At 36.6% G+C, this 24,958-nt stretch overlaps 1 protein-coding gene across 7 annotated transcripts in view; it reads right to left on the reverse strand.

Moving 5' to 3' along the window:
• LOC121431820 (carbohydrate sulfotransferase 15-like) overlaps positions 1 to 24,958 on the reverse strand; it is a 42,556-nt gene that overhangs the window by 10,488 nt on the left and 7,110 nt on the right. For 4 of the 7 annotated variants that reach the window (XM_041629572.1, XM_041629568.1, XM_041629570.1 and 1 more), the window contains exons 3-6: positions 15,235 to 15,332; positions 10,407 to 10,946; positions 8,956 to 9,175; positions 1,044 to 1,127 (exon numbers count right to left, since the gene is read on the reverse strand). In XM_041629572.1, the coding sequence (XP_041485506.1) occupies positions 1,044 to 1,127; positions 8,956 to 9,175; positions 10,407 to 10,946; positions 15,235 to 15,264 (874 nt within the window). In that variant the 5' untranslated portion in view covers positions 15,265 to 15,332. Of the gene's footprint in view, positions 1 to 1,043; positions 1,128 to 8,955; positions 9,176 to 10,406; positions 10,947 to 15,234; positions 15,646 to 24,958 lie in introns of those variants that run through there. The other 3 variants (XM_041629573.1, XM_041629569.1, XM_041629567.1) reach the window with 2 other exon arrangements.

A 24,958-nucleotide genomic window follows, 5' to 3' on the forward strand; every position in this document is an offset into this window, starting at 1 on the left:
TCAATTTTACCTTCCCAAATTACGCTTTACCCCCTCTTTAACAACTCTTCCCTACAACGGAATAAAATCTTGGAACATATTGATAAAACTCAATACAGGAAAGTATTGCGTTATCATTTAAGAAACTTTACAAAATAGAACTACTAAAAATAAATTATAGGATCTATTTGTGGTCTGGGTGTGTTTATGTTTGTGTGTGAAGTGGTGCAATCACTGGGTGTGTGTGTATGAGGGTGCATTTGTGTGGGTCCCTTTTTGTATGGTTTATTATTATTATTATTATGTATTTTCATTATCCACTTTTATTTCTTTATTTTATTATTTTATTTAATTACTTCGCTTTGTATTTAAAAGCCTAGGCTTTTTTTCTGGTCCTATACCACTTTGTTATATATCATGCTTCTGTGATCGATTTATTTTTCATATGGGTTGAATCATGGACCTATTACAAATAGGTCCATGGTTGAATAAAATGAATTGAATTGAAAAAAAATACAGAAAAACAAAATTACTGAAGACCTGAGGCCCGTTGCATAAAAGTTATTATGTTAACTTTGCCATCCAATGGTAACCTGCATGGAATCCTTGATTTTGATTGGCTGTTGATCAGCGTTACCATGGTGTTATAGTTACCAGTGGATGGTAAAGTTACCATAACGGTATGCAAAGGTGCCCAGAACAAGCAACGAGAAAAGCAAGCACATATTCAGACGTTGGAGATCTTGTGGTTTTGGTGTAAATATCAATATTTTCCATCATCAAGGAGATAGGGAATCGATTATTCTCAATAAAACTAGATTCTGGTTTAAACTACCAGAAACTAACCACCCCGGCCTCAAAAAGGGGCATTCGATTTTGAAGTGATAGCCATCGGTGTTGAAATGCAACACGAACGTATGTCAAACAACAGCTAGGTTTTGCATATTTAACACTCGACCTTTACAGTATATCCTCAGTTACCCCCTGAGTGGAATACTGGGGATGTTAGATAGTAAAATGACTATGGTTTTGGAAATGTTGTCTCTGGAAAGTGTCATACTTACATGTAATGAGATCCTTGCGATGTTTACTAGACATTTCTTTCACTAAAGTATCATATCGTCGGATGTAATTGTCGATCATTTTACCTGAAATAAAAAAAAAGTATGTAGCATAAAGTTGATCGGAAATGTCTGTACTAAGAAAAGCAGATATTAAACACAATAAACGAATAACTACAGCCGGCACTACTTTCGTTAACTACTATATTTTTGTTTCAGTTTTTATTTTGTCTCATTTCCAACAAACGTATATAATTCATACATAATAAATTTGTAAATTAAAGTAAAACAATGCATGTGATATAAAATTTCGATTATAAATCATAAACTTGAATCATAAATCATTAGTAATCTTTGCAATCCAAAAAAATATATCGATAAATTTAGTGATCATGGGTTTTCCGGAGAAAAAAAAACATTCGGTCCTCTGGTTGTTTACAAATAAGCAAGCTTGCTCTATAAGCAATCGGGTAGAAAAATGTATCGACATTCGAAAGGCATTCGACCTCGTCGATCATGCAATTCTCTTATCTGAACAGTGGTATATCTTCGAATGGATTCCATTGGTTCAAAACTTATATGACGAACAGAAAAACAAAGAGGAATTTTATCTGAAAAAAGTGCCATTTCGAAGGGAGTACCCCTGGGATCTCTCCTTGGACCCTTACTGTTCATTTATGTTAATGATGATATAATTTGTGTCTTTGAAGAGTGCACCGTACACCGGAGACGCAATGCAATGAGCCAAAAAAAAATTAGGGGCTATCGCGTAAAATTTACTAGTGGCGAGCGAGCGAATCGAGTGGGTTAAATATTTTACATTTTTATTACGAAAATCCAACTTTGTGATAGATTTCAACATAATATTCAGAAAATTATATCCTATTTCACCGTTCTCTCTTCCGTTTTCTCTTTTTTTTTGGGGGGGGGGGGGTTGGTCTTGAAAAATCCTGTACGCTTATGCCGCACACCTGAATGCTGACAACGTTATCCTATATTCTTAACATAAAGAGGTAAAATTTCTTACCACCAACAGGGTAATTATGTTTCATACCAAGTTGGGGCAGTATTTTACCCAATGTGGGAAGCATATATTGTCAAGTTAGGTTAAAAAATAAGCAGCAATTACTTTAGAATGGGCAAAATTTTCATCACACTGGATAAATAAAAATGCCCAAAAGAAATGCCCAATGTTGGTTGGACACATAATTACCCTCATGGAGCACAAAAATATTTGTTTAGAGTGTAGTAGTAATAGTATTGTAGTAGTATAACAGTAGTAGTAGAATAAGAGTGACAGTATTGGTGGCAATGGCGTACAGATAGGTGCTTTGGGGCCATGAATCTTCAAACCTTTCACGACCAAGAAAAAAGGAGAAAGGGAAAGGACAGAGGTGAATATGACATTATTCCTGAATATTGTGTCAAAATCTGTCACAAGATTTGATTTTTGTATCAAAAAGGTCAAAAAGTTTCACCCATGTCTGGCCCCTTGGATCCCCCCATTACGCCACTGATTTGTGGTAGAAGGAGCAATTGGTGTTGCTCATAATGGCACAAGGTTAACTCTGCCACCAGAACTCTACAGCTCAAACATACCCTCCCCTCCACCGTTCACACTTCCCTCATTGGGTCATTAAGGATTTGTTTTTACTCATCCACGAGGGAAATATATTGCCAATTTGCGGAATCATTGGAGCGACACCTTTCCGAATCATTTCCAATGATGGGTCTCCAGTATTGGTTCATCATAATTACTTAAAGACATCCATATTCGATCGTTTTTCGTTAGGAATCGTGTGACCTTGATTTGCAATAACCTATAATTCGAATTTCAATTTGATTATGATTATTATGATTTGCGTCGGTGAGAAATCCTCATTTAACAGCGTAATCACCTCTGCTCCTTTTAAGCGGTCAAATTTAATCCATAATGTAGATACTTTAAAAGAAATCTTTGGCAGGAAGTAAAATATAAATTTTGTATACACCTGTAAATCAATATGTGATTCAATTATGTTGACCCCCAACACGATCAAATCGTTTCCAGTAGAGCTCTATTATCTCGAATTTAATTGGCTCATGAAACTTCACCTGTTTCCCATGATTTAGTTATATCCAGTTGGCCACACTACAGACTAGTATGTTGTCAAGCATCCAATTCACATTCAAGCCCAAACTTAATTTTGCAAATTATAAGGTGTTTTTATAAGTGTAAATGATTCGACCAGACAACGGCAAATGAGGCCTGCGTTCAAGAATCGACCATCATAATTATAACGCACTTATATACTTATCAAGTTCCGTCATAAAACGTGTAAAAGGGGATTCAATATTGCCAATGTTTGTTTGAGAGGCGCTCTAATTGAATGAGCTCGTTGCCATGGTTACGATTAAATCATAAATTCATGAACCGTATTCATTATAGACTTAGAAGACAAGCCATGCACAGTACAGGTAGTTTGGTCTTTCCATGAATGGGCCATAAAGAGCTTATATCGGGAAGAAATAAAGTTTATAATTATGTACGGTTAAAATCATTGAGTCGAGGAGGCGCTTGCCAATTTTTTTCGCGCAAATTTGCACCTCGTATAAGTACGACTCTGCATGGATTCGCTCCTGCAATCTGCAATAGCTATCAGAAAAGCACCCCAAAACCATGAATCTGGCCACGGATGATTATCTACACACTAAGAAATAAAGGTTCAAAATTGAACCCCGAAAGGTTGATGCAAAATCAGCACCCTGTGCATGGTTCAAATATTGAACCCCTGATTTGGGGTTCAAAAATTGAACCCTGCGGTTGGGGTTCATTTATTTTTTGCACCCTGCGGGTTTAAAACTGCACCCCTAGGGAGTCAATTAAAAATTTAGGGGTGCAGTTTTGAACCTGCAGGGTGCAAAAATAAACCCCAACCGCAGGGATCAATTTTTGAACCCCAAATCAGGGGTTCAATTTTTGAACCCATAGGGTGCTGATTTTGCATCAACCTTTCGGGGTTCAATTTTGAACCTTTATTTCTTAGTGTGTATTGTTACTGGGGTGCTGTGACAATGTTCAGCACCCCCAGTAACAATAGAATAATCCTCTGTGAATAGATCCATGCCAAATACCTAAAAAATATTCGAAACTGCACGGCTAGAACACGGTCCTTGAACTCGAGATTATTTTGGGAATATGTTTATCTGCCCTTCATGGACCTACTACTCCATGATCTGCCTTTCAAGAATGATTGCCATGTCGGAAATCCCACAACCCTCATTTCCTCTTCTCACTAGCTGCTGCATCAATCATCTCTCATGACCATTTTCACATGTATTCCACGATGTTACAGTCACAGTACGAAACCAAATCCAGGGCTCCGTAACACAAAGATTAGCGATCAATCGCTAAATGAACTGACCAATCAGTATCAATGTTACACGCGCATTAGGCTTAAATACTGATCAGAGACCAATCAGTGCGGTTCTTTGATATTTGCAATCCATCGCTAATCTTTGTCAGTGGCGGATCCAGAGGGGGGCGCCCCGGGCGCGCGCCCCCCCTATTTTCGCCGGATTTTTTTTTTTTTTGATGGTTATATTTACTGGATTGGTACAATGTAGTCAATTTCAAGGGCTAGATCTAGTCAAAACTATATTTTAACTTACGCTCATGGCCTTTGTGTTCGCACAAATGCACCTCTGTCATACTGTATTGCAATATGTAAATTCCGGAATTCCAGGGCGCGCAAGTCGATTGGTTGGAAAGTTGCACCACTTGTAATCGGGAGTTGCAGTGCAGTGACCAGTGTGAAGATGTTGGATTGGATATCATTTTTTCCCGAAATTTTGTGTTTTTTGTAACATGCGTTTGTCCGTCTTTATGGCAAATACATGTAAATTGTAAGTAACAGATCGCGAGAGAAAGTGTCAACGATGCGAATGATAATGTCTATCCCCGAGATTATTCTTCACTCAAAGATCATCGGCGGATCCAGGGGGGGTGCGCAGGGTGCGCGCGCCCCCCCTATTATTTGAGCGGCGCCGAAGGCGCCGCTCAAAATAAAGAAAATAAAAAAAGTAAAAGAAAGAAAAGGCGCCGCTTGAAAAATCAAAAATAAAGGAAAGAAAGGGAAAAGGCGCTGCTTAAAAAAAATATACACTGATATAACATTAGCAACAGTAAAGGAAAGACTATCCCAGCAAAGCGTAATCATATCATCTTCCTTATTTTTTCTTTTAACTACCCTTTTCCCAACAACTTCGCCGGTAGCAGTGCGCTGCCTCCATATAACTGGCGCCAATCAAGAATAATCAGCGCCACCTTAATCTAAATCGGCGCCGGACAAGAATTATCAGCGCTATTTAGTTATAAATCGGCGCCAGTCAAGAAAAATCGGCACTGCCAGAGTCTTAACCGGCGCCGATCAAGAATAATCAGCACCACCTGGTTAAAAATCGGCGCCAGTCAAGAATAATCGGCGCCTCCTGGTTCTAGATCGGCGCCAGTCGATTATGGATTGCCGCTGCCTGAATCTTACGTAACGTCGGTAAAAATAATTAGTACTACTTGTTTAAATCGGCGCCGGTCAAGACAAATCGGCGCTGCCTGAGTTCTTAACCGGCGCCGATCAAGAATAATCAGCACCACCTGGTTAAAAATCGGCGCCAGTCAAGAATAATCGGCGCCTCCTGGTTCTAGATCGGCGCCAGTCGATTATGGATTGCCGCTGCCTGAATCTTACGTAACGTCGGTAAAAATAATTAGTACTACTTGTTTAAATCGGCGCCGGTCAAGACAAATCGGCGCTGCCTTTGTCTTAACCGGCGCCACCTAAATTTAAATCGGCGCCGGTCAAGAATGATCAGCGTCCCCTGATTTCAATAAATAAGCGCCGGTAGAATAATGAAGAAGGGCCTATTGCTAACCAAATCTAGGTCGGCGCCGCGGTCAAGAATGATCGTTTTGCCCTCCCCAATAATTCCGCATGTGCAAAAACAATAAGATGGTAATGTTACACAGAAATCAGCAAACGAGATTGAGCTACACAACTCGTTCTTTATTAAAAATCGAACATAAAAATTTTCAGCTCGCGCTTCGCGCTCGCATCATTTTTGTAGCAAAACCCCATACTTTTCATGATTAAATAGGTGAATAGAATGTCCCGTTTTTAGTTCTGAACCTCAAAAGAACTCCCGCTTCGATTTGCAATAATCTTTTGTTGGATATAATCTTGTTCTTTATTAAAACGTACATTAAACTGTTTTCATTAAAATGTACATTAAAATGTTTTCAGATCGAAATATCAAAATTTTAAGCTCGCGCTTCGCGCTCGCATTTTTTTTTAGATACCCATCTTAATCATTGGTACCAAGAATGCTTAGAATATCAAGCTTTCTGGTCAGAATATAAGTAAATTTCAGCTCGCCCTCGGCACTCGCATTATCTGTGTAGTGAGATATGTATCCTCCTCATGAGTTACTACAAACAGTCCTAAACAGGCACCTTTTTCCTGTTTCCAGGTCAGTATACTTTAAAAATTTCAGCTCGCGCTTCGCGCTCGCATTAATTTGTCGGTGAAATATGTGTCTCTATCTCATGAGTCATGTATATCTATATGATATGAGTCATATATATATATATATATATATATATATATATATGTATATCTATATGATATGAGTCATATATATATATATATATATATATATATATATATATATATATATATATGCATGTGTGTGTGTGTGTGTGTGCGTGTGCGTGTTTTGACAGGGTCAGGCATTACCCCTTTTTCTTTTTCAACATTTTCTTTTATGGCGCCGGTGAAGTGCAAAAATATGTGCGCCGCTCGGCAGTGCGCCCCCCCTTTCGCCAAAAGCTGGATCCGCCTATGAAGATGAAGCCCTATATCGGGCGCCACGTGCGCAGCATTATCATTCTGCCTTGGTCATGTACGTTTTCACTGAAATGTATAGGTCAGACATATTTGTATTTAATGTAAACTAACTTTTACACTTTCTGGTAGATTCAGAGGCATATTATCCAGGGCGCCCCAACTAAGTTTCGCCGAAGCAATCATTCCAACGAATTATCAAGGAGCTAAATTGTATTCTCAATCACCAGTCGACCCCACTCCGCGTTTGCTGTGTATAGGCAGCTATATGTCAGCGTAAGGAGCGAAGATTTTATGTGACGGGGGGGGGGGTGGTGGGGGTTGGGGGGGGGGGGGAGAATGATACTTTCGTGCTGGGGAAAAACGTCCCGAGGACACATTGTGTATTGTTAAAAAGTAGAAATTGTGACATTAACCCCCCCCCTTACCCCATTTTTAATGTTTGATAATCTATAGGTTTGCTGATTACAATATAATTATCTTTAAAAAAAATTGCCAGCAAAAGCGAAAACGTAAACAATAAAAATGATGAGAATCCCCTTAAGAAGCATTATATAATTTTGAGGTTGTGCAGAATGACTGGATTATTGAAGATGATTTGAAAATAATACGAGGGAAAAGGTTGATTACCAGAAGATGATGTCGTTTTTTTTGTAGTTTGTAACAATTTACTGTGCATTTTGGGGAAAAAAGAACCAAATTTTATGCATGTTGCCATACGACTAAACAATTCTCGTTTGAAACACACAATGTAAATACACAAATGACAATAAACAGAATGGATTATTCGGAACTTATCGATTACAAGTCTCAGTTTCGTATCATTTAAATTTGACGTTTCAATCACACGATGGAAGCAAGTGAAGAGCCTTTGCCAAATGTATGTTTTGAATGACCGCTTATACGGTGTGTGACTGGAAACCAGCTCCTAAATGAGTCAGTATGTGTCTTTTATTCATGAAGTTACAGTGATTTAAGTGTGCATTTTTCTTCTAAAGGTGCTCTCAAAATACGACTTTTGGACATGATTTTTTGAAAAAGTCCTTGCCGTGGGAGGGGGGTATCCCCCCTCCCACACCCTCCCCCCGCTCGGTCGCTTCGCTCCCTCGCCGCTAGCGCCCCCCCTATTTCAAAATCCTGGAGCCGCCCCTGTTTGTGTTACGGAGCCCTGATCGAACGCTATTACGTCATTAGAAATAATGTTATCAATTTGATCGGTCTGGAGTCGGTGCGAATGAGCCGTGATGAAGGCCTATCCGTCCGCCTAGCTCCCACACTGCAAAAACTCCTATGTTGATTTAACACCAGCCCGGAATCTATATGTCCACACCAACGAAGTGTTGAAGCAACACCAGTTGGGAATCAAACCGATGCTGTTTTGATACTAATTGGTGTTGTATAAATACCTATCTGGTGTTAGACCAAAACGAAACTGGTGTTGTTTAACACTTCACTGGTGTGGACATATATAGATTCCGGACTGGTGTTAATTCAACACCACCACAGTTTTTGCAGTGCAGCTGAGCTCCTTTGTATTGCAATAAACGCTTTTGCTGGTGATTTATGTAAAGCTCCTAATGGTCATGATGGTGATGATAAACCACATCATTTATATTGCGCCATAATAACATTCATAGGCGCAGGCCTATCCAATGAAGCTAATTATCATTTTTAAAAATTACATGTTAAATGCGCCATTGAATAGGCAACTATAGATAATCGACGCCTCATAAAAGCTATGTAGTATCATTACTAAATGTACATGAATATAAATCATCATATATTCAATTTGTAATTATTTGAAATGAATTGAAGTTGTTTCATAAAATAAAGAGAATACAGCTGTATTACTAGGGGTTTCGAAGACGTTGCATGAAATGAAAAGGTCTTTTAACAAATCGAGCATGTTAAAATTTATTGTGACCCCCCCCTCCCGCAGACTCGTAATATCTTGGCCCAGAATATTTACCAGAACCGGGAAATTGATTAATGCTTTCATTTCAGGTTACATAACTAAAAGTGAAAAAAAAAATTACCTTCGAAGTGAGTTCTTGTCCACCAGTGCGGTTCTTTGGTAGTTTTGACCATGGATGGATGGGTCATTAGCTTGCCCCATAAATCAGTGGTGGCACATTTGGGGAATCCCCCGATGAAGAAGTATGGGAGGCACCTAGGCCGGCTGTTGGTGTTGTTCGAGATCCTCCAGCACGGACTCTTGTAATCAGGCAGGTACTCTCGCGGGAATCGGTCAAATAACTGTGAAAGGGTGATAAGAAACCTTTTGCGCAAAACTTCATTAAAGGGATGGTCCGGGCTGAAAATATTTATATCTAAATAAACAGAGTAAAATTTCCAGAGCAAATGCTGCAAATTTCATCAAAATCGAATATCAAATAACGAAGTTATTGAATTTTAAAGTTTATCAATATTTTGTGAAAACAGTCATATGCACATCCTCATGAATATTCATTAGGTAGGCTGATGATGTCACATCCCCACTTTTCTTTTTCTTATGTTATTACATGAAATCATAAATGTTTCATTATTTCATACATGTGAATGATGTGTCTCCATTATAATGAAACAATTTGCGGCAATAAATAATAATGCACTCAATCAGTTGTCAGTCCAATTGTTATAGTTCTTGGTAGAAAATGTTTGAATAAACCAAATTTCATATAAAAAAATACAAAAGAACACGCGGGGAAGTGACATCATCAGCCCACTAAATGAATATTCATAAAGACATTCATCGAACTGTTTCATCGGAATAAAACGAATCTTTAAAATGCAATAACTTTGTTATTTGTTATCCGATTTTGAACAAATTTTCAGCATTTTGCTTTGTGAATTTTACACATTTTATTGAGATATAAAAACCTCCAGCCTGGACCCTCCTCTTAAAGACATTCAAAGATCCTTCAATAAGATGGAGAATTCCAGCAAATGGTCTTTTCTAAGAATAATATTGCTATTGAAGATGCAAACAAGAAAGACCTCCGGTTCAGGCCTCGTGGTTAAGAGGAAGTGAGTTTGACCATGGACCTACTTGTAGGTCCATGGTTTGATCCCGATTCATGGCCAAGTCGGTCTACGGTCATACCAATGGCGTAAGAAATTGCATCTTCTGCCATCCTGTCAGGCGCTCGACGTTTTAGAATGGAGAAGGGTATGATCATTTTTATCACTGTAGGTGGACTCTGAAAATGGATCGTGAAGGGGCATGTTATTAGTTTTACTATAGTGGTTGAATACTTGTTTCCCGATTGCTATTGCTAAGTAAATGTGACTGTGTATAAGAATGCAAATCACTTGCACCAATCATGCCAATGGCTTTACATCCCAATGAGGCGAACGAAAACCAGGTTTGCAATGTTGGTAATGATACAGAAAACAGAACTATTAGACAGGCAAATCAATGTAACAGGCTTATTTTTCTTTTATCGTAAGTAGGACTCATGCTTTGAGGAAAGAAGTGCTTACTTACCCTTGGTGCCAGTTCTCTTAAATCCTTAGGGATATTCCATCTCGTGTAATTTACCGGCACTCGGATCCCACGTTCTTTGTTCTCAGCCATCATCCTTTCAAAATAGAGTCTGGACTCTTGAAAATCCATCGACAGCTTTGTCAAATTAGTTTGACCGACTTCTACATTTGGAGCAGTCCTCGGGAACTTAGCCTGTCCCGCTACAAATTTCCGTCTTGTCAGCTTTGCCTGTCGTAGGTGATCTGCCACTATGTCTGAACGTTTACGTGACTTAACTCCCCTACCAGCCACGTACTTCTTTACGATGGGACCAGATGAAGCCTTCTTTACTTCTTCCTTGGAAATGTTCGATCGTGTTGTGTTTCCATTTAATTTAGTTCGGACGTCTCGTCCTTGATTTAATGAATCCATTGCGGAAGAACTGATATTGATGTGACTGGTAGCCCTACTGGGTAGATGAATTGGCTGGGTGACGTTGCTCTCCCACGTGAAAGACGCCATGAAAAAGTACGTTAGCATTCCCGCAAACGTAAACAGTATCTGCAAAAGAGGAATAATGTTATTCTACATTATACAAAGTGAAATATGACAATAAAGTCGATTAATCTTACTCCATAATCAAAGCATGGTCAATCTCCTGTTACACGCAAGACACAATCTCATAATACATTACCTAAATAGTCCAGGATAGGCCCCATAGAAAATTCACCAAACCTCACAGTATTATCTACAATGTGAATTGGGACATATAATTTTGTAAGAATTTGGATTTGCTTGACTATTACATCCATATAATCCTGTTGTATGAGTAAAATGTTATTTGAAAACATTTTTTTAATCATCGCATTTCTTCTTCCATATAGGTGATAAATACTGTATTTTTACATTAAAAATAACCTCTACACGCCCTAACTAAGTGTATCATACGAACAGGGAAACTAATTTGAAGAGTGAGAATCATAAAATGCATATAACCATGATAACTGTGATGTACGAGTAAAGATATTGTCTTAAACATCATTTCTAACTAAATACATCACATATTGGCCATGGGCATGGTGGAGGTAATAAATGCTGTATTTTGAAATCCAAAATGGCTGCCATAGGTCCTAAAAGTATTGTGCACATTGTAACATGGGACATATAATTTTGACAGAATTTGGCTTTTCTTGACTCGAAATAATGCATTTAATTTCGAATTGTGATGTAAGGGTGAATTATTGTCTAAAACCACGGTTTCTAACGAGATATATCATAATGTTGTATGATTAAGGTGATAAATGCTGCATTTTTAAATTGAAAATGGCCACCATAGGCACTTATCGTATAATATTCAATTTGGATGGAGACAAATAATGTTCACAAAAAGGGCATATGACAGCCATTTTGAATGTTGAAATACAGTATTTATCACCTAAATTACATAAGATATGATATATTTTGTTATAAATCATGTTTTCAGACAACATTCCACTAATACATCACCATTTGACCAAGCAAAGCGAAATTCTGTTGAAATGATTTGTTCCCATTCATATTGTGCATAATTGCATAATTGGGCCCCCATTGCCATTGTACTGAATACTGTTTGGGCTAGTGGCGGCTATTTTAGATATCAAAATACAGCAATGTTCCCACATTTGACATAATAAATAATATATCTCATTAGTAATGATGATTTGCATATATTACTTCGTTCATATATCGCGATTTTTTGCAGTTTAGTGCTCATTTTTGTGAAAATTAGTTTTACCTATATTCGTATTGTACATGATAGTGTATACAATGGCCTATGGCGGCCATTTTGAATATCAGGAAAATAATTTTTTTTGTCAAAAATTATTTTTGAAGATTGTATTTCACTCCTGCCATACAATTTCATGCATTTCACAGCCAATTGGCGGACAATTTTATGAGTTTCATTGGTAATTTGCATATTTTGGCGGCCATATTGGATTTTGCCAATTTGCGGAAAATGCTCAAGGTTACACGAGTGGCATCATTCAGATTCGTAATCAGCACCCTCGAATTGACAAGAAACCATCAAAAAATATTGTATATATAAAAAAAAACAAGGTTATGCCTCTTCTATCCTGGACTAAAATAAATAATCGCTCCTGCTTTTACCATGTTTACTAACGGCTGAACGTATAAAGAAAAAAAAATTAGGAGAAAACAATTTTAACTAATTTGATTTACTTTGAAATTCGATCCTATACCACATGCTGGAATTTCTAATTCTGACAAACAGTCAGTAAAGCACCAGCTCGTTTTGTTCCACTCTCATTAAACTTCAGACTTACGGGTGTTGCAAGAAACTTGCGATCAATTGCAAGTCTATTTTCGGTCCACAAACAATCATATCTCTTGCAATTAATTGCGAATTTGTGGTATATTGCTGTAACTGCTTCTTGAAAAAAAGAATTGTAATCTGATTTGCTACAGTTAAAATTGATCTATCAATTGTAAAATTGCAACATAATTTTTACCATTGATTGCAAATATTTCCTTGCAACACCCCTTATATGGTGGTAACCCCATAGAGTACGTGAACATATCAAATATGGATGGAGCTACGTTGATCGAAGCGTTTGATATCCATCAAACATATACTGACATAATAATGATTTATGACCATATTCTTTAAGTGTTGTTTCAATAAAGATGGAATTTGAACGAAAATTTCTCTCTAAATTGAATATCTAAAAAAAAGTAATGAATGATATAGGCCCATGAAACGGAATTGGATGTTAAATAATGAAAAAAAAAATCATGGGTGAAGAGTTAACAATAATCGTTTGAACACCCATTTATTACTTTAAATGCAACACTAATGAAATTGGACAGGATAACTTATTTTTTTTTGTTTTTTTTATACACAGAATTAAGAAAAGGGGGACACAGAAAGAGAATGTGACACAGTTGAAGAAGAATTCCAGACAAAAAATAGGCATAATGAGATGGAGACTATATACATTATGAAATTTTACCACTCTGCAAAATTAACATTTGAATAAATAATGATATCCGCATAGGCGGATCCAGCTTTTGGCGAAAGGGGGGGGCGCACTGCCGAGCGGCGCACATATTTTTGCACTTCACCGGCGCCATAAAAGAAAATGTTGAAAAAGAAAAAGGGGTAATGCCTGACCCTGTCAAAACACGCACACGCACACACACACACACACACATGCATATATATATATATATATATATATATATATATATATATATATATGACTCATATCATATAGATATACATATATATATATATATATATATATATATGACTCATATCATATAGATATACATGACTCATGAGATAGAGACACATATTTCACCGACAAATTAATGCGAGCGCGAAGCGCGAGCTGAAATTTTTAAAGTATACTGACCTGGAAACAGGAAAAAGGTGCCTGTTTAGGACTGTTTGTAGTAACTCATGAGGAGGATACATATCTCACTACACAGATAATGCGAGTGCCGAGGGCGAGCTGAAATTTACTTATATTCTGACCAGAAAGCTTGATATTCTAAGCATTCTTGGTACCAATGATTAAGATGGGTATCTAAAAAAAAATGCGAGCGCGAAGCGCGAGCTTAAAATTTTGATATTTCGATCTGAAAACATTACAGTTTAATGTACGTTTTAATAAAGAACAAGATTATATCCAACAAAAGATTATTGCAAATCGAAGCGGGAGTTCTTTTGAGGTTCAGAACTAAAAACGGGACATTCTATTCACCTATTTAATCATGAAAAGTATGGGGTTTTGCTACAAAAATGATGCGAGCGCGAAGCGCGAGCTGAAAATTTTTATGTTCGATTTTTAATAAAGAACGAGTTGTGTAGCTCAATCTCGTTTGCTGATTTCTGTGTAACATTACCATCTTATTGTTTTTGCACATGCGGAATTATTGGGGAGGGCAAAACGATCATTCTTGACCGCGGCGCCGACCTAGATTTGGTTAGCAATAGGCCCTTCTTCATTATTCTACCGGCGCTTATTTATTGAAATCAGGGGACGCTGATCATTCTTGACCGGCGCCGATTTAAATTTAGGTGGCGCCGGTTAAGACAAAGGCAGCGCCGATTTGTCTTGACCGGCGCCGATTTAAACAAGTAGTACTGATTATTTTTACCGACGTTACGTAAGATTCAGGCAGCGGCAATCCATAATCGACTGGCGCCGATCTAGAACCAGGAGGCGCCGATTATTCTTGACTGGCGCCGATTTTTAACCAGGTGGTGCTGATTATTCTTGATCGGCGCCGGTTAAGACTCTGGCAGTGCCGATTTTTCTTGACTGGCGCCGATTTATAACTAAATAGCGCTGATAATTCTTGTCCGGCGCCGATTTAGATTAAGGTGGCGCTGATTATTCTTGATTGGCGCCAGTTATATGGAGGCAGCGCACTGCTACCGGCGAAGTTGTTGGGAAAAGGGTAGTTAAAAGAAAAAATAAGGAAGATGATATGATTACGCTTTGCTGGGATAGTCTTTCCTTTACTGTTGCTAATGTTATATCAGTGTATATTTTTTTTAAGCAGCGCCTTTTCCCTTTCTTTCCTTTATTTTTGATTTTTCAAGCGGCGCCTTTTCTTTCTTTTACTTTTTTTATTTTCTTTATTTTGAGCGGCGCCTTCGGCGCCGCTCAAATAATAGGGGGGGCGCGCGCACCCTGCGCACCCCCCCTGGATCCGCCGATGATCCGTGTAATTACTTTCACATTTAGCAAAGGGTAATGTGCATGGCTTATGAAAAAAAGAACGTGTCTTTCGAAAAAGGGATGTCACACTGAACAACATTTAAGTTACGTTCACTTACCTTGAATTTATGTTGAGAGTAAAAAGACATGTTGTTTTCCCCGTTTCTATCGTTAGTTGCCGATTTGCTCTTCCTTAAAGATCTGCTTATTGAGCCTGCTGGGTAGATAGAGGAGGATGACATTTTTACGATCATTTTGACTCCTTCTGGTAGTGCTTCATACTCTCATGGACCTGCTGGTAGGTCCATGATACTCTTAACTGTCAATTACTTTCCAAGTTCTTTAATTCACCATTGCATATCTATTATCCAAACTTCCTATTTTATCTCTCTTCTTTATTTTTTTCACTGCGCCTTGGGCACTCTGTAGGGTGGATTTGGCACGTCGTGTATTATTGTTATCACTACAGCATAGGCCAATTTCTAATTCAAGTCCGAATTAACGCTATTTTATACTGTTTATGATACAGAGATTTTCCACTATATATAGTGTCAGTTTTCATGCAGTTTCCATCAATAGGTTTCTTCTATCAGCCTAAGTATTAAATCGATTTCATGCTAATTATATGCTAATTAACTGCAACCTACATTCTTCTCTCTTAATGCTTACGCCATTATCTCTATGTCCCTGCTCTGATTTCTAAGCCGACTCAAGAGAAGAAAAGACTGTAATATCTGACTCAACATCACAGTTTAATTAGCTGAGACCGAAATATGCAGCTGATTTTTTCTAATTGTTTGTTGAATTGATTCTCATAAAGTGTGATGTCAGATAATTGTAATTTCAGGGGCAATTAACCGTACGGCATATTGCACTGTAAGTCTTATTTTCTTTTCACTTTCGTTTCGAGGCCTCCATCAATAACTTCAAGTTCCAATCTTAAAGGGGCAATCCAGGCTGAAAATATTTATATCTAAATAAATAAAGTAACATTCACAGAGCAAAATGCTGAAAATTCAAAGTTATTGAATTTTAAATTTTAGCAATATTGTGTGAAAATAGTTATATGCACGTCGTCATGAATATTCAATATGTGGCTGATGATGTCACATCCCCAGTTTTCTTTTTCTTTTGTTATTACAGAAATCATAATTGTTTCATTTTTTGCATTCATACATGTGTGAATATTGCGTCTCCTTTATAATAAAATAACTTGCAGCAATTCATATTTAATGCACTAAATCAGTTGTCAATTCAATTTTTCAGTTCTTTATTGGAAAAATTTGAATAAACCCAATTTTATATAATAATTATAAGTGGGGATATATGAAACCATCGTTTTGCTCATTGAATATTAATGAAGACATGCCTAGAGCAGTTTCACCGGAATAATGCACATCTTTATAATGCCATCAATTTGTTATTCCTAATCCTATTTTGATCAAATTTTCAGTGTTTCTTTGTCTGATTTTTCTTTGTCTGTTTAAATCATATTTTTGTCAGCCCGTAGCATCCCTTTAAGATGGCGGTCTCCCACATTTCAAATGTATTATGTTGATATATACATATTTTTTTCACTTCTCATATAATATTTAAATGTTTCAATAATAAAAAAAAGAAAAAAATTCAAGAAAAATTATATTTTTTATCAGAAAAATATTGTTTATATTTATTTCATCGGTGACACGACATAATTGCTCAGGCTGGGACATTTCCTCCAGTCTGAATATCTCAGAGGACATATGGTTAGAGTGAGGATTGCAATATAGTTTTTAATTCAGAAAAATGTACCCCAAGTGAGGGTTCTTGTAAGGAGGTGATATCTCCTTGGCTTTACCCATGGACCTATCCACGGAGGATTATAATATATTGTTACTGGGGGTGTTGTGACAATGCTCAGCACCCCCAGTAACAATAGAATAATCCTCCGTGGATAGGTCCGTGGCTACACCTACAGATGTGGCGTAGTGTCGCGAAGTGAAGTGGAGCTTTTATATCACGAACCCTCACTTGACGAAAGAATATATTAAAGTGATTGGTAAACATTGGTTTGACCATAGAGCTATTAACTCTGTTAGCTCCATGGTTTGACTTTTAAAAAATGTGAGCTAGAAGGTCACACCTGTCACCTGTGTCTGCATAAATGTGTGTCTGTGATATGTTACAAAAAGGAAGCCCAGAAAAAAATTGCGTTTTAAAATAGTTATTAAGTGCTTCAAAAATTAAAATGTAAAGTGACCGGAAACACCATCTTAATTTCATCCCATACACTTATGTGTACTTATAGACGCCTATTTACAAAATCAGGGTTTGCCTTGTAGTTTTAGCTTTTCATTCTCAATAATGGTTGTTTTCAGGGTTTATTACTTCTAATACATGCACTTGTACACATGTTTCATCTTGGTTTGATAATTTTTCAAATCGGCTGCTCACAAAGTTAAACAATACCTTTAAGATTAAGAATAGGTTTTATTTAGATTTCTAGGTTAGGGTTTATGTTTTTTCTTAACTTGACGTGTAGATTTTCTATCGGGGCAATCGTCACCAGAGCAAATGCCATTGAACAATGTTAATCATTATGCTGTTTGCTTATTGGTATGCTGAAAAATTGATTATAATTGCATATTCTTTTATTATTGGAATGTGGAAATCAAATCGAACTCAATTAAATCAAATTCCTATTATGTATACAGTGCGTATCAAAAAAAAGTTTACACTTTGAAAAAAATCCTGTAAAATTATACATTTGTAATTTCCTGAAGATTTTCCCACACATTAACATTGGTACAGATCCATTTGAGCAAATGACGATATAACTGTCGAAAACAAATTCCGCTTGAGTGAGCACCACTCACTTTTGAAAAGTTAGTGAAAAATGATTTGCGTAGAACTTTGAAATAGTTATGCGGATAAAAGTAGACCTTAATCATGAATAACATGTGGAATTTAGCTAGGAAAATTGATTTGAAGATATCTTTTACCTTTTTAAACTTGTTTCCTTGCCAAAAACACTTCGAAGAGTGCATTGCGCCCCATCCAACTTCCCACACACCGAGGCCATCGTGACGATATTTGCTTTACACTGAGCTGTAATTTACATGAAATGGCTAAGGCTTAATTTTCATTTTGATAATCATTGCCAAGCTTGGGAAAAGTATGGAGAAACAAGTATTAAATGAAAAATGAAATGTAAACCCACTTTTAATGATAAAAACTTAGTGAAAAAATGCTAGAGATGTCTGAAATAAACTTTTGTTCAGATTCAGTTATGTCCTAAGATCCAGCTGGCACAAAAAGGTTAAAGGTTATGCTTACTAAGTGTTGAAATGTCAATTTGGGCGGTAAAATTGTTACAAGATGCTTGAATGTATCCGTTTTATTTCAACTGACTAAAAGTGCAAGGGAAATGTATGAGAAATGTGTTGCAGGGTAAGTTTGATTTCGCCCTTTCCACTTGACACAGCGTGAAAACGAGCATTTCTGCGCAAACAGATTTCTGCGAGCTTTACAAGAATGGACAGTGCTCACTCAAGTGTAACATTCTGTCAAAACTTTTACTTTCATTGGATAGATGAGACCCAAATCTAAGATTATATGTGAAAAAAATACCCACATGTTGTATATTTTTATAATTCCCAGGTCTTTTTCAAAGTGTAAACTTTTTTTTGATACGCACTGTATTGGTGTTTTTGAACCGACAAGCATCATTATGTTTTCATTTGTAAATTTCAGACCAGTATGTTTTTTTTATTTAGTCTAGGAGCCAGGGGGCTTTATTCAGAATTTTTGGTGGGGAAGGTTTGACAAGCTTATCCGGGTAAAATTGTGCGCTGATTCCAAAAATGCCACTCTTATTGACCGTACTCACGCCAATTTGGTCATTTTGGCCAAATTTTGGTCGAAAATGACCATTTTGACCACTCTTTGGAAAATGATCCCTTAACAGACTGCTTTTGTAGCCACATGCAATTAAAAGGGTCTATCTTAAGTAAAAATGCACACAGATTCCAGATAAAGTGCTTTCATTTGCCAAATCACAATAGCAGTGGTCATTTTGGCCATAATTTGGCCAAAAACGACAATTTTCATGATTTTTTGGCCGAAATGTGTTACATATATTGATCAGAGCTTCGACTTTTTTTTTTTTTTAAATCCACATTTATTTTCAAAATGTGCGCTGGATCATAACCATCAACCTCATGTAATTTATTCCGTCAGTTTTGACCTATGAGGGTCATTTTGGGTACTTTAGACATAACTGACCATTCGCGCAATTTGCATTATTAACTGTTCAAATAGGCAGGAAATTTAGGTCTTCAGCATGTTTTTTCTTCTTCCCTTATAAAATGAGAATGCATTTAAATGTCCTTCATGTGTAAAATTTTATGCTGATTCCAAATATATCAGTCTAAATGACCCTATTTAACAGTTTAAGGTCATTTTGGCCACTAATGACCCTTAAAATGACCAATGACATCAGTTCAATTTAACCAAAAATACTTTGAATGTTACCAGAATAGTTACAAGGGCATACTGTGACACCTAACATCGGTGTATTAATCCTTGAAATTGAACATCTCAAAAGTATTTTGACCTCATGCAATTTATTCCATCAGTTTTGACCTATGAGGGTTACTTGGCGTACTTTAGCCACAACTGACCATTCACGCAGTTTTGCATATAATAAACTGCACATAGACAGGAATTTCAGGTCTTCAGCGTGTTTTATCTTCTTCCCATATAAAATGGAAATGCATTCAAAAGTTCATCTTATGTAAAATGTGATGCTGATTCCAAATATATCAGTCTTAATGACCCTATTTAACAGCTTTAGGTTATTTTGGCCACTTATGGCCCTTAAAATGGCCAATAACATCAGTTCAATTTATCCAGAAATACTTCGAATGTTACCAGAATCTTAACAAGGTGTGCTGTAATACCCAACACTGGTGAATGAATCCTTAAAATTGAGCATCCCCAAAGTTGACTACCTTGGTCATTTTGGCCACCTTGACCCCCCGGCCAGCCCTGCTCATTGTGTATGTTAATTCAGGTGATATCGAACATGGTGAGGAGAAATTTTGGATTGCGTTAATATTAGCATCAATTATTGTTAAATGGGGAAGTTTGAAAGCTTCTTGGTGGAAATTAATGAAATTATTCCACACAGACCATAACTATTGGACCCTGTGGTCATTTTGACGTTTCCCTCAATATTGACCAGTGACCATGGACCCTAGGAATCTCCAATTAGTGGAGAGATCAGCTAAGAGAGAGACCTTGCATGCTTTGATGAGTCAAAAAGGGCTCAAATGCTGGTCAGTATCATTATCAGCATGAGCTACCAATAATCGGTGAAGAGTGTCGATAATTGTGATAAAATCCTTTACATCGTGCATACATAAGGTTGTTTGACCATGGCACTGTGGTCATTTACATGATTTTAGCCACCTTGACCACACAGTAAATGTTTATGGAAACCTCACATATATGGGGCAGTAAATTCAGGAATGAGACACTTTAGCATCATTTACATGTTATTTTAAGACACTTTTCTAGATTAATGTAGATTAATGATTCCAAATATATTAGTCTTAATGACCATTTATGAGCTAGTGGTCATTTTGGTCGCTTTTGGTCCCGGCAATGACCAATCACATTTGCATGTATCAACGAGGATTCAAAAGTTGTTGTCGCTCCGTATTGTTAATAAGATGTATTACATCAATTATTGATTTCAATATGATATGACTAATAGCACATTATCAAAATTTTGAAACCAATTTGGCCATTTTGACTATCTATCGCAAGTATGACTTTTGTAAATAAACATGACAGGAGCAATTGTGGAAATGTGTTCAATCCCTTTCGATTGGAAATATTAAAAGCTCACCTTGAGTAAAAAAATTGTGCCAAATACCTCACCATTTGGTCATTGTGTGGTCATTGAGTAGCCATAACATCATTCCCTCCTTTTTTATTTAAATTATACAGATAACTATATTCTAGAGGAAGGCACTAATCCTGAACTCAAAGGTGCGTCATTACAAAGCTATTGGTCAAAGTGGATTTCACGAATTGATTTAACCATGGTGCATTTTTATTACCTTTGACATTTTGTGTAATGTTTCACAAACCTCACATTGGCATGATTGGTAAAGTTGAAAGTGGAAAACTTGCCCTAAATTGTTAGAGTGACCAAAATTCGGCACAGAGAATAATTTCATATAGAGAATGTATTTTATTACCCAGTACGTCTTCAAAAGAATTAAGGGTAAGTTTGCTGCTCACCAATCATGCCAATGTGAGCTTTGTGAATCACTGTACAAGAAAAAACAAAGATTGTAAAAATGAATGATAGTCAAAACTCTTTGTGAACTTCACTGTGACCTATTTTGCTTTGTAATGATTCTCAGTACAATTTGACTTTAAAGAAGGAAAATAATTCTGGCTATTTAGGAACATACAGTGATCAAAGGGGCCACAGTAGACAGTCACATGATATTTGGCACAATTTTTACTCAAGGTGAGCCTTTAATATTTCCCATGAAAAGGGATTACGCATTTCATCATGTTCATAGACCTACAATTGCTGCTAAGTCATGTTTATTTCAAAATTCACACATTGGATAAACGGTCAAAGTGGCCAAAGTGGTCACATTTTGATTATGTACTATTAGTAATATCATATTAAATTAAATAATTTGTCATTGATTACGATTGATACAACAAATCTTACAAAAATATAGAGCAAGAACATTGGAATACTTTTGATACATGTAATTGTCATTGCTAATTGTAGGGACCAAAATGACCACTAAGTAGTCATTAAGACTGATATATTCTAAATCATTGTATTAATCTGGTGCAGAAAGTTTTTGTAATATGTCTTATCTAACATCATTCTTGAATTCGTTTCCATGAATTACAAAATGGTTAATGTGCCTAAAATCATGAAAATGACCAAAGTGCATGGTCAAATAACCTTATGTGTACTTGATGTAAAGGTTTTTATCACATTCATTAAACTCTTGATTATTGGTGTAGTAGCTCTAGTTGAAAATGATATTAAGCAACATTTGAGCTCTTTTTAAATCAAATAATGGTTGGTCACGAGAAATTATTGAGGAAAGGTGATCAAAATTACCACAAAGTCCAATAGTTCGGCCAATAACACTGATTTATATGGAATCATTGCATTGATTTTCACCCCAAAGCTTTCAAACTTTTCCAATTTAACAATAATTGATGCTAATATTAACACAATCCTGAATTGTCTCCTCACTATCTTCACTATAGGCTAATTTAGTACACACATTGGGCAGGGGACAATCTGGCCAAAATGACCAAGGTTGTCAAAAATATTTTTGGGACACTCAATTTAAATGATTAATACACCAGTGTTAGGTGTCACAGCACACCCTTGTAACGATTATAGTAACATTCAAAGTATTTTTGGATAAATTGAAGTATTGAACAGATGGTATTGGTCATTTGGGGCCAAACAGTGGCCAAAATGACCATAATCTGTTAAATGGGGTCATTAAGACTGACATATTGGGAATCAGCTTGAAATTCTACACAAGAACGACATATGCATCATTCCCATTTTATAAAGGAGGAAGATAAAGCACACTGAAGACCTCAAATTCCTGCCGATTTGCACAGTTATTATGCAAAATTGCACGAATGGTCAGTTACCCAAAATGGTCAAAAGTCAAAACTAATGATATAAATTACATGAGGTTAAAATACTTTTGAAATGTTCATTTTAAAGGATTAATACACCAATGTTCGATGTCACAGCACATCCTATTAACGATTCTGGTAACATTGAGGTATTTTGGATAAATTGAACTGATGTTATTGGTCATTTTTATGGCCATAAGTGGCCAAAATGACCATTAGGTGTTCAATAGGGTCATTAAGACTGATATATTTGGAATCTGCATAAAATTCTACACAAGATGGATTTTTGAACGCATTTGCATTTTATATTGGGAAGAAGATAAAACACGCTATGAGACCTCAAATTCCTGCCTACATGTATATGTGCACTTTATTATACAAAACTTCGTAAAGGGTCAGTTATGTATAAAGTACCCCCAAATGACCCTCATAGGTCAAAACTGATGGAATAAATTACATAAGGTCAAAATACTTTGTGAGATGTTCAATTTAAAGGATTAACACACCAATGTTAGGTGTCGCAGCACACCTTGTAATGGTTCTGGTAACGTTCGAAGTATTTGGGGGTAAAATGAACTGTCATTGGCCATTTTGAGGGCCATAAGTATAAGTGGTAAAAATTACCACAAGCTATTAAATAGGGTTATTATGAATGATATATTTGGAATCAGCATAAAATTTTACACTTGAAGGACATTTAAATGCATTCTCATTTTATAAGGGAAGAAGATAAAACACGCTGAAGACCTGAAATTCCTGTCTATGTGCAGTTTATTATATGCAAAACTGCGTGAATGGTCAGTTGTGGCTAAAGTACGCCAAGTAACCCTCATAGGTCAAAACTGATGGAATAAATTGCATGAGGTCAAAATACTTTTGAGATGTTCAATTTCAAGGATTAATACACCAATGTTAGGTGTCACAGTATGCCCTTGTAACTATTCTGGTAACATTCAAAGTATTTTCGGATAAATTGAACTGATGTCATTGGTCATTTTAAGGGTCATTAGTGGCCAAAATGACCTTAAACTGTTAAATAGGGTCATTTAGACTGATATATTTGGAATCAGCATAAAATTTTACACATGAAGGACATTTAAATGCATTCTCATTTTATAAGGGAAGAAGAAACATGCTGAAGACCTCAATTTCCTGCCTATTTGAACAGTTAATAATGCAAATTGCGCGAATGGTCAGTTATGTCTAAAGTACCCAAAATGACCCTCATAGGTCAAAACTGACGGAATAAATTACATGAGGTTGATGGTTATGATCCACATTTATTTTGAAAATAAATGTGGATTTCTAAAAACATCCAGTCGTAGCTCTGATCAATATTTGTAACACATTTCGGCAAAAAAATCATGAAAATTGTCATTTTTGGCCAAATTATGGCCAAAATGACCACTGCTATTGTGATTTGGCAAATGCAAGCACTTTATCTGGAATCTGTGTGCATTTTTACTTAAGATAGACCCTTTTAATTGCATGTGGCTACAAAAGCAGTCTGTTAAGGGACCATTTTCCAAAGAGTGGTCAAAATGGTCATTTTTTGCCAAAATTTGGCCAAAATGACCAAAATGGCGTGAGTACGGTCAATAAGAGTGGCATTTTTGGAATCAGCGCACAATTTTACCCCGGATAAGCTTGTCAAACCTTCCCCACCAAAAATTCTGAATAAAGCCCCCTGGCTCCTAGACTAATTATATATCTTGTTCACTCTAACGCGCTTTAGTATTATCGTTATCATCACCATAATCATCACCACCACCACCACCACCATCATCACCATCATTATCATCATCATCACCACCATTATCAGCATCATCATCATCATCATCATCATCATCATCACCACCATCATCACCACCATCACCACCATCATCATCATCGTCATCATCGTCAGCACCACCACCACCACCATCATCACCATCATCATGATCATCATTATCACCACCATCACCACCATTATCAGCATCATCATCAGCATCATCATCATCATTATCACCACCATCACCACCATTATCAGCATCATCATCGTCATCATCATCATCATCATCATCATTATTGTTATCATTACTATTATCATTATTATTATTATCATTAATATTATTATTATTATTATCATTATGACTTGCATGAAATCCCTGAATA

Source organism: Lytechinus variegatus, chromosome 18, assembly GCF_018143015.1.
Source record: "Lytechinus variegatus isolate NC3 chromosome 18, Lvar_3.0, whole genome shotgun sequence".
NCBI classification, from domain to species: Eukaryota; Metazoa; Echinodermata; class Echinoidea; order Temnopleuroida; family Toxopneustidae; genus Lytechinus; species Lytechinus variegatus.